This window comes from Chenopodium album, chromosome 1, assembly GCF_948465745.1.
Source record: "Chenopodium album chromosome 1, dcCheAlbu1.1, whole genome shotgun sequence".
Classification (NCBI taxonomy): domain Eukaryota; kingdom Viridiplantae; phylum Streptophyta; class Magnoliopsida; order Caryophyllales; family Amaranthaceae; genus Chenopodium; species Chenopodium album.
Genome location: NC_137834.1, coordinates 85,452,945 through 85,463,602, shown reverse-complemented (window position 1 = coordinate 85,463,602; position 10,658 = coordinate 85,452,945). Strand labels below are relative to the sequence as shown.

At 30.5% G+C, this 10,658-nt stretch overlaps 1 protein-coding gene across 2 annotated transcripts; it reads right to left on the bottom strand.

Moving 5' to 3' along the window:
* Positions 1-3,761: 3,761 nt before the first annotated feature.
* On the bottom strand, positions 3,762-7,518 carry LOC145624218 (uncharacterized). Of its 2 annotated transcripts, none has more exons than XM_081677221.1 (4): positions 4,827-7,518; positions 4,308-4,719; positions 4,157-4,216; positions 3,762-3,990 (listed from the first exon to the last, which is right to left on the bottom strand). In XM_081677221.1, the coding sequence occupies exons 1-3, from the start codon at positions 7,483-7,485 to the stop codon at positions 4,201-4,203; spliced, it is 3,087 nt and encodes a 1,028-aa protein (XP_081533347.1). In that variant the 5' UTR covers positions 7,486-7,518; the 3' UTR covers positions 3,762-3,990; positions 4,157-4,200. The 2 variants fall into 2 exon arrangements, with proteins under 2 accessions (XP_081533347.1, XP_081533356.1); XM_081677230.1 differs by having other exon boundaries at positions 4,196-4,216.
* Positions 7,519-10,658: the final 3,140 nt, after the last annotated feature.

Sequence of the window (10,658 nt, the reverse complement as noted above, 5' to 3'; positions counted from 1 at the left end):
CATTATGTTGAATAGTGACCTAATTTTAACATAGTGGTGTTTATTATTTATATTGACCATTGTATTAAAAATTTTATCAAAAAAGTTAATTAACCTCTTATAGCTTATGACACGCTAACTTTTATTTTAACATAACCTTTATTTTAATATAGTGACTTTTTTTTTATTATTATTATTAACAAAACAATCATGTTGTCTCTAATATTGGCAGTCCATAATAAATTAGTGTGAATCAGATCTATTTCAGAATTTGTAGGTGGTTGGTGGAGGGTTTTTTTTTTCTAAAAAAAATTATTCAAATTTTTTTTAAGAAATAATTATTTTTTTTTTTTTTGAAAAGAAGAAAGAATTATTTTAAGAAAGAATTACTTTAAGTTTTAATTAAACTATTTAACGAATTTATTAAAAAATTAAATAAAATGTTAACCGGTCATTAAGGTTGTAGGTAAAATATCTTGTTCTAAATAAAAATCCTCTAAAAGTTGTAATATATATTTAAAAATAATAAAAAAGTTGACTTATTTTTGACGGATTGCTGAAAGGTTTTACAGTATTTTTTTTTTTTTTGACAATTTTTCTTTTTAACATGTTATTTTCATTCTTATGCTTTATAATAAAAGTAAAAGTCATGAAAGATTGAAAGCTAAGTATACTAAAGAAATTTAAGGGATACAATTATAAAAATTGAGGGGTTAGAAAATGAGAGAATACATCTCAATTTATGCTTTGTTTTATTATTTAGATTTTTATATATATAAATTAGACTTTTATAATAAAAAAAATGTGGGGCCCCTCAAAACGGGGCTAGAGCCGACCCTGATATTCCTTTTCCTCTATCTTGTAAGGAAACAAACGAAAAAAAATTATTTTTACAATTGTGTATTTCCTTCAAATTATTTTTCATAGAGAATCGATCATTTTTTTCAAAAACTTGTTTTCCATTATAAAAAACGACAAAGCCTAATGAGTGATACTTTAATGTAGCTATGTTTTTCAGAGAATGCTTAAATCACTTAAAATATATACCATGCATTGGTTGGTTGCTTGCTGATATCCCTAAATGAGAATGATCAAGAATTTGCCACCATCCGTCACGTGTATGACATTAAAAAAGGTGGATTTATTTATAGTCATTATTTTTCTAAAATTGAATATATGTTACTGTAACATATTATCTTAAAAAAAAAAAAAAAAAAAAAAAGTAAAAATAAGGTGAATATAACAAAGTCTAAATTATTGTTGACAAAGTAGGTTCATTAATCCGGTATGTGGTGGCATCAAACAAATTATAAAAACTCATCGTACAAGATAATTAAGAAAGGTTTGAGGAAGAGCCGAAGAGACGACCATCTATTACAAATACTCTATTAGACACGACTATACGTCTATATGGTTCCTTTTAAGCTAATACTTGGACAAAGTCACACACACATATAGACCAATTTCTTCTTGTTTTATTCAGAATTTATTAGCATACTTTTACAATTCGTCTATTATATGTCCGTATGTGCCAACTTCTAAGTAGCATGTAATTAATGTGCTCAAAAATGGAAATGATGTTAAATTTTTATTTTATTTTTTTTAAAAAAAATCACAAATTACTCTAACATAACCGAATGGTTGATCACTTTTTCCAGTTATCAGTGAAATTTCACTTATTGTTAATTGACTGATTTAAACCTTGCTTTTGCCTTTATAGTTTATACAACTCTACAAGTATATACTACAGTTCAATCTTGAAAGTGAATGAATATATATCTACAAAAAAAACCCTTATATAGTGAAATTTTACAGTAGTTTTTTGAAATTATATAGTGAAATTTTATAGTAGTCTTTTGAAATTGACATATTTTTTTGCCAATAGTTAATTATATTACTTTATTAATGGTACTACTTAGTAGTATCAACTTTTTTTTTTTGGTTAATTAAATTTTTAGTTTCATTTATGTAATTTTTATTCTTATTTTATAGTTTCTCAAAAAATATTTATTTTACGTTGAATTAAAATTTTCAAAATTTATATTTACATTGTAGATATTGTAAGAGTAATTGTGACCATTTTATAACGTGAAAAAAAGAACCGATAATATTATATATCATTAAACTAATATGGTAATCATTTTTCAAACGAATGCGGTAAAATCATTCATTTTATAAAAGGGTAATGCTATACATAGCCCTTAGGGCTATATATAAGCATTGAATTTAATCTTGAAAAATGTATAAAGTTAGGAATTCATGACAAAAACACGCGCAGATCGGTGTAATTAGTGTGTTTTTGTCATGATTTTCTAAATTTAAACAATTTTCAAGAGTAAATTAAATGCTTATATGTAACCCTTAGGGCTATGTATAGCATTTTCCTTTATAAAATAAGAAAACTTTATTTTAATGATTCCATCTTTGACCGATTCACTGTTAATTATTTAGTTTTGAATTATTGTCTAATAATCCCATCTTTAATGTGCATTCTCACCTAAGATGGTCAGATGGTCCATTGGTAATATTTTGAATGGCCTGAATGTGCCTCATGGGCCCCGTTTGGCAATTACGAGTAACTTTAACAGTTTTAACTTTTAAGCGTGGTTTTCACGACACTATGTCTCTAGCCAATTTGGCCCATAATGTACTTCACTTATATAGTTGAACTTATAATATTTTTTTTTAATTATAATATTAAATATTATTTGAAAAAAATAAAGAAAACATGATGTTAATTAATCAATTGATTAGATAATTTAGGGAAAAGGTTAGAGAAAATGCCTTACGTAAGTGCAATTAGTGGATTAATTCAACTATTATCAATTAATTTACTAAAAAAAATTAAAATTAATGGATTAATTGGAAAAATTATCACACGAACTTGCATGCTGTTGGATTGTCTTTTCAAGAATAGAAGTTATAGAGTATAATTTTATGGAAATTTTGACAATTACCACCTTTTATTTTTTTTTTTTGAAAATTACCACCTTCTATTTTCAAAAACATCAAAAGTTACCACCTTCTTGCCCCCCAACTAGCACGTGACGTCATTTTGGGTCAATTCTTTCCCTTTCCTCCCTATTTCCCTCACATTTCTCATTCCTATTTGGATTCTCATCTCCCCTTTCACTTTTTTTTCCCCAAACCACCAATAATTTTCCTTTAATTTTGATTTGGAGGAGTGAATTGAAGAGTTTCTGAATTTTTGGGGGAAAATAAGTGAATGAGAAGGTAAGAATCGAGTTATGAAGAGAAATGGGAGAGAAATAGGGAGGAAAGGGAAAGAATGAGCCCAAAATGATGTCACGTGGTAGTTGAGAGGCAAGAAGGTAGTAACTTTTGATGTTTTTGAAAATAGAAGGTGGTAATTTTCAAAAAGAAAAATAGAAGGTGGTAATTGTTAAAATGGACATAACAGAAGGTGGTAATTGTCAAAATTTCCTAATTTTATTTTTCTTATTCTCATTTTTTACACAGTGAGCTGATTGGGTGATTACTCGATCGTCCAATTCAAGTAAATGCAGACGAAAACAAATACTGCGTAGATAATATTTGTTTTTAGTATTGCGACACCTATTTAAAAAAAAAAAAAAAAAAAAAAAAAAAAAAAAAGAAAACTTTGAATCATTCAACTCAATAATCATCAGTCCTTTGATCATACATTTAACTTTAATGTATCAAAGGCTGCACACCCATCAGAAGATGTAAGTAAAATTTTTAATCTTATAACTATCTTCTTTTTGTTAGTAAGGGAAAAAAAACATAGCTAATATAGATACTTCGAATTAATAATTACTCTCTAATATCTTTATTCAATTTATAAATAATAGTACAAAGCATAGACTTCACTTCAGAAACAGAAATTAAAACTAGCAACTACGAACAACCATTAATATGATCTTGTTGTCTTTGGCTGGATAATATTGTGATAGGCCGGTAATTGAACTTCTCTTTTAGCTGCTAAACATAGCATGGACTGGATTTTATATGCGCTTGATACTGATGGACCTGGATAATCACTTATATTAGTTTTTCATAGTTGATTATTTTTCATAATCAGAAAATAATGTATACTCATTTTTTGAAATTATAATCTCGAACATAATATATCTTGCCTTCGAATAAAATTTAAGAAGTACTCCGTAATATATTGAATATGAAACAATATACTTACTTTGAATCAATATCTACTTGTCTTAGATTAGTCATATACCTTGTTTAACCGGCAACATCCCTGAAAGAGCTTAGAAAAATCAGTAAAGAAACTAATTTATACAGTGATGCCTCCATTAGGTACAATTAAATCTAATGTAAATAGTATGTACCTAATGTGCCTTGCACGGATGATATGTAGCTCTTTAAGCAGAACATCCCTTGTTACTTGTAACTCTCCGATAGCGTCTTCGATCTTCATTCGATCTTGTGGTGACTCTACTGAACATTTCACTCCGATTTCAACCACAGACCTTATGCACTTCATTTTCCTTTCATTCTCTGCCAAAAGTTCGCCATCATTTCCTTCACTAGCATTATCAGTGCCATCATCTAAGAGCCTTGGGTCAATGATGTTTATCAATTGATTAGGCGATAATGTTGCTGATTTAGCATAAGTATGCAGGTCTAAACCTCCTTCGAACATCCTATCAGTGGGATTTTTGGAAGTCATCAACTCTAACAACACAATGCCGTAACTGTATACGTCACCTTTCTTAGAAACCATGCTTCCCACACCATACTCTGTTAAAAAATTATCATCAAAGCAGAGAAAATATACACTTGTTAAAAAAATTAAAGACAAAATGAAGATTGAACCTATTGGAATTGTGTCATTGTTTTGTTCTTACCTGGAGCGGCATATCCAACTGTTCCCTTGACTGCAACAGAGCTACTGTTATTTTCACTTGCACGTAAATGAAACCTTGCCAACCCAAAGTCCCCAACATGAGCAACCATGTCATTGTCGAGCAGAATGTTACTTGGTTTTAGGTCGCAATGAATGATAGGTTCAGCACAATCATTGTGCAGATAATCCAGAGCACTCGCCACATCAATTGCAATCTCTACCCTTTCAAGTAGACTTAGGGTTCTCAAATTTGGATCCGTGTGAATCCATTGATGTAGACTTCCATTTGTCATGAACTCATACACCAAAGCCTTGAAATCGTTGCCTTGAAAGTCAGTACTCGAGCAAACAGTGACAATTTCAAGAAGGTTCCTATGTCGGATACTTCTTAATGCTTCACACTCGGCCATGAAACTTTTGGTAGCTCCTCTTTGTTCAAGACTGATAACTTTAACAGCCACAACCATGTTACTCTCTGGATCAAGGACTCCTTTGAAAACAGACCCAAAACGACCCGCACCAAGTAAATTAGCTTCCGAAAATCTGTCAGTTGCTTTGAGCAGCATGTGATAAGACACTTTTGAAAAGGGCTCTACCATGTTCAACTCTGATCCTCCAGATTTTTTATTTTGTATCCGCCTTGAGCCAAGTAGGAAGTACACTAATGACAATATGGACACACCCACAACCAGAGAAGCTACCGCAATGATCACAATCACAACTACTGACAATTTACCCTTCTTTCTTTTCGGTGTAGGATAGAGAGGACATGTTGGCAAGTGAAGCTCTGGAATCCCTCCACAAAGCTTGTTATTCCCAAGAATTGAGAATGCACTAATATTTGCAAAAACCCCTTCTTTAGGGATCTTTCCCTCAAAATTATTGAAAGACAAATCCAGTTTTATCAAGGAGAAATTTGCCAAGAAACTTGGAATTGGACCAGACAACTTATTATGAGAGAGATTCATAGTACTCATACTGGCTAAAGACTTAAAAGATTTGGGGATAGATCCACTAAAAAAGTTTCCTCCCAAGTCTAGCTCAATAAGGCCAATGCAACTACTCAAGCCTATAGGAAGCTCCCCATAAAATCCATTTTCTGACAAATCCAACCAAACTAAATTCTTCAATTGCTCAATCTCCATAGGGATAATTCCTTGTAGATTGTTATGATCTAAATGTAGCTCGACCAACATTGAAGTCGCGTCGAATAGTTGAGGAGGAACAAATCCACTAAGGTTGTTTTGTGAAAGAGATAGATACAATAAATTCCCTAACTCTCCTAGACTCGAGGGTATGATCCCTTTGAAGCTATTCTTGTCCAAATAGAGCTGACTCAACCGTGACAAATTTCCCAATGAAAATGGAATCTTGCCAATAAGATGATTGTTATCACAGTAAAAGGCTTCTAAATTTCTTAGCTTTCCGATTTGTGGTGGAAGGTTTCCGGACAAATGATTGTGTTCTAAATCTAGTCGCTTCAAGTTAATGAGGTTAAATAACCCCGTTGGAATACTTCCTATAATTTGATTTCTACCAAAAGATACTTCAGTTAGACTACTTGACAAGTTGCCAAGATAATGAGGTAGGACTCCTCCAAAGTTGTTATTGGCACATCCTAGAAGTTTCAATTGGCTACAATTAGCAAGCGTTTGTAAAAAACTTAAGTCATCAGCTTCTCTTGTTCCCAAATAGTTATCTGCAATATCTAGCCACCTAAGACCAGGCATGTTTCTAGCACTAAACATGAATTTTCCCGTGAAATTGTTAGAATATATACTTAGTTCCTCAAGATGAGTAAGGTTTGAAAGTGATATTGGAACATGACCATGGAAGGAATTCCCATTTATTTTGAAATAAGTGAGTTGAGGAAGACTAAATCCGATATCTAATGGAAGAGTTCCTTGGAGTCGATTCAACTCCAAATCAAAGACTCGAAGAGATGATAAATTGTATAAAGGAGGAATATTACCTGAAATCATATTTTGTGCAAGGGCGATGTATGTTAAATTTTGGAGTACTCCAATGTTGTCTGGAATGCTTCCTTGGAACGAATTATAGGGTGCAGATAACATTTGCAAGGATGTCATATTGATAACAACCGTGTTGAGTAGGTCACCGGTGAGTTGGTTACTCTCGATTGCTAACTGCTCTAAGTTGGTTAGAAGACCAAATTGAGGTGGGATGGCTCCGGTAAGATAGTTATGGGCAAGACTTATCTTCCTCAGTCTCAGGCAGCGAGATATGTTGCCCGGGATTTCACCTTCAAAGGAGTTTACTCCTAATACTAGAGACCTTAATCTAAGTAGATGGCCAATTTGAGGTGGAATGTAGCCTCTAAAAGCATTATTGGACAAGCGGAGATAATGAAGGAAACTCAAGTTGCCTACATAAGGTGATAAAGTTCCCACCAAACCGTTGTTTGCAAGATCTAATTCAACTACTCGATGTGGATGCTTAACACCACAAATAACACCCGACCATTGACAGTGAGGGACGGAGTTATTCCAAGAGCTCAAAACCCCTCGAGGGTCCTCACTAATTTCGGATTTAATTGCTAAGAGGGCAACACGGTCTACATTATTTGTAGGCAAGACGGTGTAAAACAGGATTAAGAAATGGATAAACAAAATGACTAGAGAGGCAAAAATGAGATTCATAACTAAGTTTGATATATATGAATTATTTCAAGAAGTAGAATAGGCTTGGTAGCGTAGTATGCGTATCAATGTGCACTTATATAAGCACATAAGTTGTAGTACAAAGACGCGGTAAAGAATACAAATATAGAATGTTCAAATGCGTGGTCTATCATAGTCAAGACTCAAGAGATTACCTTCGAAGAGGGTAACTAAGTACCCCATCTTATGGAGCAATCAATGAAGACCCGTGATTATTGGTCAAGATTATGATGGTTTTGTAGAAGCTTGGCTTTTGTTCATACAATAAAGTCTCACTTCATTGTTCATTTAAATTACTTATTAACTCCATCCTTTTTATGCAATCAAGGTAACAACTGTGCACAAACTCTGTTAGATTAAGAGATCAAGGCATCACCAAGCCCGACTAGACACTAAAATTTAAGATTATGTCAGACTAAATTTTAAATACCACCCTTTTAAGATAAAATAAATAAATAAATAAATAAATAAATAAAAATAAATAAATCCTACACTAATTATATCTAATTTATTATTTTTTTCTTTTAAAATAAAAAGTTGTTATCAAGACACAATGAATACTTTGTAATTCCTTAAAAAAAATGAATACTTTGTAATTTAATAGCATGATTCTTATTTTCTTAATAGTCTATAAATATAGCATCTGACAATATTCAATACATGTATCTATTGATGTCTTGATGATGCATAACTCTTTAATTTTTACTCCGTATTTTATATATATATATATATATATATATATATATATATATATATATATATATATATATATAGAGAGAGAGAGAGAGAGAGAGAGAGAGAGAGAGAGAGAGAGAGAGAGAGAGCATATTACAATCTCCTAAGTAGTACTCCACTGCACCTACCAAATAATAATTTGTATTTTTTTTTTTTTGACATCATAGTAATTTGATGTCAATATATGATGTATATAACATTGACTATCAATTTTTTATGAGAGTTAGAGATAGCTCAAGTGGTTAGACTTTCCATCCTGATCTCATCAAGCGCCTTGTGGCTATCTAAAGACCAAAAATTATCAATTTTTTATATTCAGTAAAAGTAATTTTAAGTGTAATAAAATTATTTAAATTAAGTGAAAAATTATTTGATTTTAATAAAAATATTTGTTTAGTAAAAAATTAAGGTGAATAGAACAAAAATTTAGTGATATTGCATTTCTAAAATTTCCCATCTTTTTAATAAATGTTGATTATGTGCGATTTTTATTTTCATAACTATAATTTTAGTTTTCATTTTGGAGAATCATAGGGATGTTATGATTTGGGTTTTGGAAACCTAGAATACATACTACATCTTTACTTTTCTTAAATTATATAGATGTATGTGTCAATTATATGAATGGTTTACTTTGTCTTGAAAAAAAAATTCCATAATATTAATTTCATCCATTTACAAATAATCTTTTTGCCCAATTTAACTACATATGTTAAGGATTGTATTAAGGTGATGTCCCTGTTTGGTAATTAGCTGGTAGCTGGTTATAATAGCTGGTTTAACTAGCTGGTTATAGTAGCTGGATTGACTAGCTGGTTATAATTAGCTGATTGTATAAAAATGTTTGGTAAATAGCTTTTAATTGTTAGCTGTTTTAGTGTATTTAAGAAACAAAAAGTTAATTGTACAATAAGCTAATTTTAAAAATCTCTTATAATGAGCTTTTTCTAAAAGAGTTTTTTGAGCCCAAAAAACTCTTTTAATAAGCTATATATCAAACACCCAAATTAGCTTTTTTAATTGGTCAAACATCTAATTGGACAAAATAAGCTAAAAGCTCTTTAAAAAGTTTTTTACCAAACACACCCGTATAGTAGTATCTTACTATCTTTGTATATAAAATGGAAGAAAACTAGTGGGTGAGAAAAATCCACTTTACATAAGGTGCAAAACTATGCATGGACTTTAGATTCAGAAAAAGTACACCGTAGTGCCCATACTACCGTAGCTAAGGAGGTAGACACAAAGATCAGCATTATTATTGATAGAAAGTCATCAACTCATTTATCGGGGTCAGCAGACAAAGAAAATACGAGTCATGTACTACCGTCAACGTACTCTATAATTATATACTTCCAAGTCTTCTACTCCATTGAACACGGTATGCATGGCTGCATGCATTCCTGCTATTATTCAATTAAACTACTAGGAAAGTAGGAAATTAAAATTATTTGCTTTTTTTTTTTTTTTTTTTTTTATTATTGGTTTTTATCAATTCTAATGTAGTCTACTTTTGACTACTACAATTTTTTTAAATGGACAGTTGAGGACTTGTTTGACATCATTTTTTGTTTTTAGTTTCCTGTTTTTTTGAAAACCAAAAATCATAAAACAAAAACAGAAAACAAGAAAAAGGTGTTTCCACTTTTCTCTTGTCAGTTTTCAAAATTATTATGATTTTAATAAGTTTAAATATTTTTTCATTCATTATCGGACATATATCATATACTTTTTAAAAACTAAAAACTAAAAAACAGAAAACCACAGCAATGCCAAACGAACCCTAAGTTTTTTTGTTTTTCGATTTATTTTTAAATAAAAAATTATTTTTTTTATTATTATACACATTTTTTTTATTTTCAGAATTTCAAAAATATTAAAAATAATTTTTGGAAGATAAAAATATATTTAAAATAATTAAAAAATATTTTTAATTAAAAATAAATCAAAAATAAATAATCTTAGCCTTCCATTAAAAAAAAAATAATAATAATTGTAGTCAAAAGCCATAAGATTACAGTAAAATCATCAGTTTTATCTATGTTTTTCTAGTTCAATAAAAATAAGCTCTCTCTCTCTTTTTTTTTATAATTTTTTTTATAGGAATAAAAATAAGTTCACTCCAATTAAATCTAAAACTTTTTTGGTAAAATGGAATCTAAAAATCCAACCTTTGTATGGTCTTTCTATAAAAATCCAACCTTCCATTAATCTTATAAAAATCCAACCTATTTAGGGGTATTTTTACCCCTTTTTATAGACAAATGAGAGGCCAAAAAGTGGCCCAATTATAAGCCGACACGTGGCATCCTGCTCAGCTAAATAAATGTCAATAAGAGCATGACACGTAGCCTAAAGAGAGATATAAGAAAATGAAGGGCTCAAAGCCCATTAAGGAAACATGCCTAGCATAAAAG

What these genes read in the sequence shown, in the direction of transcription:
- LOC145624218 (XM_081677221.1), bottom strand. Translation starts at nt 7,485, where the DNA reads ATGAATCTCATTTTTGCCTCTCTAGTCATTTTGTTTATCCATTTCTTA. An exon ending in AGTTGGATATGCCGCTCCAG is followed by an intron (nt 4,720 to 4,826) that starts GTAAGAACAAAA and finishes ATTTTTTAACAG; the next exon opens with AGTATGGTGTGGGAAGCATG.